Source organism: Panthera tigris, chromosome C2, assembly GCF_018350195.1.
Source record: "Panthera tigris isolate Pti1 chromosome C2, P.tigris_Pti1_mat1.1, whole genome shotgun sequence".
NCBI lineage: Eukaryota > Metazoa > Chordata > Mammalia > Carnivora > Felidae > Panthera > Panthera tigris.
In genome coordinates, this window is record NC_056668.1 from 119,692,638 (window position 1) to 119,698,283 (window position 5,646).

The 5,646-nt window shown below is 49.3% G+C and overlaps 1 protein-coding gene across 2 annotated transcripts; it reads left to right on the forward strand.

The window, feature by feature from the left end:
* The first annotated feature begins 3,202 nt into the window (after positions 1 to 3,202).
* On the forward strand, positions 3,203 to 5,299 carry PAQR9 (progestin and adipoQ receptor family member 9). 2 transcript variants are annotated; one of them, XM_042956496.1, is made up of 2 exons: positions 3,203 to 3,398; positions 3,695 to 5,299. In XM_042956496.1, exon 2 carries the CDS (start codon positions 3,849 to 3,851, stop codon positions 4,980 to 4,982), a length of 1,134 nt encoding a protein of 377 aa, XP_042812430.1. In that variant the 5' UTR covers positions 3,203 to 3,398; positions 3,695 to 3,848; the 3' UTR covers positions 4,983 to 5,299. The 2 variants fall into 2 exon arrangements, with proteins under 2 accessions (XP_042812430.1, XP_042812431.1); XM_042956497.1 differs by having other exon boundaries at positions 3,203 to 3,316.
* Positions 5,300 to 5,646: the final 347 nt, after the last annotated feature.

The window sequence follows — 5,646 nt, forward strand, 5'->3', positions numbered from 1 at the left end:
AGAAGGACTGAACTTTACAGAGTTCTTTTTATACAGAATCCTGGGTACTGGGTCCACAGTGGGTTTTGTTTGGTCAGTTGATTAGTTTGGGTTAAAAATTAGACTAGGAAAAAAATTATTTCCTGCAAAAACAGATATATAATTAGCAAATATCATAGCATATGGTTGTTGTTGTTGTTTTTCTGCAGGCTTTACAAAAAGCTCACTGTCCCTACTAGGGAACATCAAATTTGCTGTGGATTTTTTTATATATGCTTCATCTTATGACTGTAGAGAGAAACACAAATAAGCCTATAAATTGGTCTTTAAAAACATCACCAAAGCAACCACATGGGGAAAAAACAGTTGTCCAGTTTGCTACAGTTCCTGTATATGATTGCATTCTGCAGTGGGGACCACTCAGCACCCAAATGTACAGAGCCTCTACAGAACTACAAAAAAACATTTGTGGTCTTGGTTTGATAAGCTTTCAGTTGGGAGAACTGGCTGTGTTCTGCCTCTAAACGCTGGCACTGGCATTCCAATGTAATACTTGGTGATTCCTCTCATCAAGAACTCGGTAGTCAGTTCTGGTTACCTTAGAGATGCCTTATCTCCCAGTGAACCTTTAGGGAATGGCAGTCAGCCGGCTGCTTCTATCTGTTTAGCCAAGCCCATGGGGTGTGAGAGTGGTTCTCACTGACAAGAGGCAGTTAGCTGACTGGAGTTAAACCACAAAACCTAGCCTGGGTAGGGTTTGGGGTACACATTTTGATATCTCAAAAAAAAAACTTATGGAAAATTATTTCTAAAGATTGGTAGTAATTACGGAAAAGTCATTATACTGGGTTTGGTTCCGTTTGTTTTTTTTAATAAGTTAGGTCAGTTTTGCTGACTCCTTAGATCTTTTTTACTTGACTTTGTCAAGGTATAGCAAAGACAGATGTCTGGGTTGGAACCAAAGAGCTTTGATGACACCAGTCCATGGCATCAGTTGATCTTGTGCCTCATGTGGAGTCGAAGACGGAAGAGAAAAGAGAAAAGCAGAAATCATAAAGGCTTTCTGAAAGTTAGGTTTCAGATGTTTTGACTTTGTAAAACTGAGTGTTTTAGTGAATATCATAGTTTATTATAGCCAGTCTCACCACTCTCAGTCATAAAATAAATATGATTTTCTCTAACTAGAGTTTTCACACATTCATTTATAGTCAATTCCATTATTTCACTCAGTGTGAACTATTATATTTTCCCCAATTAAGTGAGCTGATTATGCAACTAAAAGATTGGTAACAGCTTAGGTTGTTTGTGGAGTACAAAGAAAGTATGAAATTATTTTTCCTACCCTGCCCCAGATTCAAGTTATTCATTCCCAGGATTGAATTATAATCCCAGGATTGATTTATAAATGTCTAAATCTTAATCCCTTTTACAAATTAGCATGGGTCTTTAGTCCAGATGTTAAAGGAAATTTGCTTTAAATTGTTTTAAATTTAAATTTGCTTTAAAACAATAAGACTACAGTGGAAAAATAAAAAATACTAAAACAAAACACTAGTTGAGTAACTACAGCAAAATCTCATTTATTTGAAATTCATTAATCAGGAATTGGTGATTGCTCAATAAAGATACAAGACCAAAATGTACCTTTAGCCTAGTTGTGTAAGAGTTTGCTAAGTCAGTTACTAGCAGAAAACATTTTTTTAAAAAGAGAGAAGGCTGAAACTTCTATAGAGAATGTTCTAATACCTTTAAGTAATTTTAGAAATTTAAAGCATTGAATGATATCTCAGTTATAAATAATTCTTATCAATAATTTAAGTTCTTCTTGAGCCACTAAGTAAATCTTCCTTGACCTACTTAAAGGATTTGCTGTAACCATGAAGGTAGCCTTTCATTTATAAAATGAAAATGAAAGCCTTTTCGTAAATCAAACTGTCCTTCCCTCCTAGTTTTCTTTGCGCAAATCAAGTCGTCGGATGTTCTGGTTTAAGTGCATGAGATCTAGAAGCAGATTGCCTGGGTTCAAATCTCCCTTTTACCAATTGGGCATGTTATTTACGGTCGTGGTGCCTCCATTTCCCAGGCTGCAAAGGGGGGAAAAATAACACCTAAAAGATTTGAAAACCGTAAAGTACTTAGAACAGTGGGTGGTCCCTTTAAAATTAGCTCTTGTTGCCATAACACTATATTGCAGGTCAGTGATTCAAGTTAGACTCAGTCACACCCCCAGGGCATCACTAAGAGAAACTTCTGTGAAATGGTAAACATTTTACAGCAGACAGGCTTTAAAGCCCCTTTTTACAAAACTCAAGGGCAAATTTTCTTTCACACCGCAGTGCATCACAACCGTCTTTCGATTCTTCAGACTTCCTTTCTTCTGGCCTCCATCCACCCAACCTAGCCTGCCAGGTACTTCTGGTTAATTATGCATCAGCTTTTTCCAAGCCACCCCCTGCCAGTCTCTACGAATTCGTCTTAGTTCTCTTTCCATTTCGTGCTAGAACGCACCTCCTCTCTTTAAGTCCTGCCTCATCAACACCCTCCGCTATGCTATGATCAGCCCTTGACTCGGGCACAGCTCTGCTTGGGAACCCTTGTTCAATAAATGCTTCAGATGGTTAGAGGCTTTCTGAATCGGCAGGTCTTCATCTGAAATTTTTCAATAAAACGTGGAGTTTGAGCAGCCCGCCCTGAGTTGTTGGACTTTGGCTCCAAACCAGACTCCCAGTTAAAGACACAAGAACACGAGTTTGGGTGAGCCGCGGCCCCGGAGGGTTGGTGAGCGCGACCGGAGGCCGGTTTAGGAACGGTTCGTTTGGACAGGATGCGGACGAAGGAAAGGAGGTTAGTGACGCACCTGAATAAGTCCGCTAGACGAAAAGGAATAAACTAAGGCTTTTATCGTGTAGATTAAGGGACCCGCGCGCCCGCGCGCAAGCGCGCGCGCACACACGCCACATACAAGAAAAGAGAGGGGCAGTCTCAGGTATCTGACAATGACACGGCTCTGATCGAGACACGGTCTCAAAGGCCCCCGATTTCCGGAGCTCCCTGCCCCCGCCACCCCCGAAGATTACTGTTAGCGCATCTCTCCGCCCACCCCAGGCTCTGGAACTCCAGGCACCCTCCCCCCAACCCCGCGGCCCCAGCTCCCCCCCACCCCCCGAGAACACTGCTCCCCAGTGTCCTCTGGAACGCCGGAGTGGCTGTCGGGTTTCGAACCCGGGCGTCGACCCTGGCCCTTGGTGCGCTCAGCCGAGTCGCTGGCGCTGCCTTTGCCCCCACATCAATCATTTAGGGGCTAGCTCGGGCTACTGCGGCCCGAGGAAGGGGGATGGTACGGAACTCGAGACAGGGGACAACTCTATCCCCCGAGGCGGCTGCGAAACACTAGCCGGGGAGGCCCCCGCCCTCCCTCGGTGCGCCTGTCCCTCCCTCCTTCCAGCGCCTCGGCTCCCACATCCCCGCCTCCCGCTCCGGGGGCGGCGGCGGCGGCGGCGGCGGCGGCTGCGCCCGCACCGCGCGATGCCCAGTCACCGCAGCAGCGCCGCCGCTGCCGCAGCAGTCCGCCGCCGCCGCCGCCGCCGCCGCCGCCGCCGCAGCGCGGGCGACCGCGAGCCCGTAGCAGGGAGCCTGGCGAAGGCGCCGCCGAGCCCGCGGGCTCCTGCCAGTCGCTGCGCTGCTTATAACCTGATTATTGTTTTTATTTTTTTAGGAAGGGCTGCTCAGAATAAGGTCCTCTCTTGAATCGGCAGCGACGCCCCCGGCGCGTGCACAAAGGCTCCGACGGCGGCCGGCGGGGACTGCCGAGCGCGCGGGAGCCGGCGCCAGAGGTCGCCTGTGCGCGACCTAGCCAAGCCCCAGGCACCATGCCGCGGCGCCTGCAGCCCCGGGGAGCAGGCACAAAGGGCCCGCCTGCCACAACCTTGGCGGCTTCGGAGGCCGCCTTGCGTCCCCATCCCTCCGCCTCCGGGGACCCCCCAGCATCGGCCAAGCCGCTGCTGCGCTGGGACGAGGTGCCCGACGACTTCGTGGAGTGCTTCATCCTGTCGGGCTACCGGCGGCTGCCATGTACGGCGCAGGAGTGCCTAGCCTCGGTACTGAAGCCTACCAACGAGACGCTCAACTTCTGGACGCACTTCATCCCGCTACTGCTGTTCCTGAGCAAGTTCTGCCGCCTGTTTTTCCTGAGCGGCCAGGACGTGCCCTTCCATCACCCATGGCTGCTGCCGCTGTGGTGCTACGCGTCGGGCGTGCTGCTGACCTTCGCCATGAGCTGCACGGCGCACGTGTTCAGCTGCCTGTCGCTGCGCCTGCGCGCTGCCTTCTTCTACCTGGACTACGCGTCCATCAGCTACTACGGTTTTGGCAGCACGGTGGCCTACTACTACTATCTGCTGCCGGGCCTGAGCTTGTTGGACGCCAGAGTGATGACACCGTATGTGCAGCAGCGCCTGGGCTGGCACGTGGACTGCACGCGCCTCATTGCTGCCTACCGCGCGCTCGTGCTGCCCGTGGCCTTCGTGCTGGCTGTGGCCTGCACGGTGGCCTGCTGCAAGAGCCGCACAGACTGGTGCTCTTACCCGTTCGCGCTTCGCACTTTTGTCTTCGTCATGCCGCTCAGCATGGCCTGCCCCATCATGCTCGAGAGCTGGCTCTTTGACCTGCGCGGTGAAAACCCCACGCTCTTCGTGCACTTCTATCGTCGCTACTTCTGGCTAGTGGTGGCCGCCTTCTTCAATGTGAGCAAGATCCCCGAGCGCATCCAGCCAGGCCTCTTTGACATCATTGGCCACAGCCACCAGCTCTTCCACATATTCACTTTTCTCAGTATCTATGACCAGGTGTACTATGTGGAGGAGGGCCTGCGCCAATTCCTCAAGGCGCCGCCTGCGGCACCCACCTTTTCTGGCACAGTGGGTTACATGCTGCTGCTGGTGGTCTGTCTGGGGCTGGTCATCAAGAAGTTCCTAAACAACTCGGAATTCTGCAGTAAAAAGTGAACCTTCGCCTTGGAGGAGGCCGCTGGTTTGCCCACCTATTTGTTTGGAGTTTCTGTTGTTGCTACTGTTGGTTTGTTTTCAAGTTTTGTTGTGTTTCCTTCTTTGCTCGAGGAAGGTGCTGCAAAACCACAGGGAAAAAATCCAATGCAACAAGGGGGTCTCAGTGCACTTGGGGCTTTTGAAGAGGGAGGTGGTTCCAGCAGGAGGGAGAGGGACACTGGTTCTTGCCCCTGGAAAAATTCTGGTGGTGTCTCTGACATCCAGAGGCAGTGAAGAAAATCCCAAATAAAACCCCAAACAGTTCGGTTTTCCGGTCACTTTCTGTGCCAGTGGTAATGACAAGTAGCCCTTGTGAGGTCAAGTATGCAGTAAAGAGGGTAAGTAGACAAAATCGTTGGGTACTTCCATTTCAGTCTGAGGAATGCTTGGATTTGTCAAAAGAATGGAGCTTTGTAGGAAACGGGCACAAAGACACAAACCCAGGGCTTAACCTACTAGAAAATGCATGGAATGTGAACACAAGTTAATTATCTCAAAATGTTTCTCAGATGTTATTTAAATAGTAATATATACAATGATTTTTCATGATTTATCAAAACCTGTGATATGCACTGAATTGTCTTTGTTACATAGTTTTGAATTTTGCAGCCCTTCTGCATTGCAT

Excerpts from the sequence above, each read along its gene's own strand:
- PAQR9 (XM_042956496.1), top strand. The coding sequence starts at position 3,849 with ATGCCGCGGCGCCTGCAGCCCCGGGGAGCAGGCACAAAGGGCCCGCCT.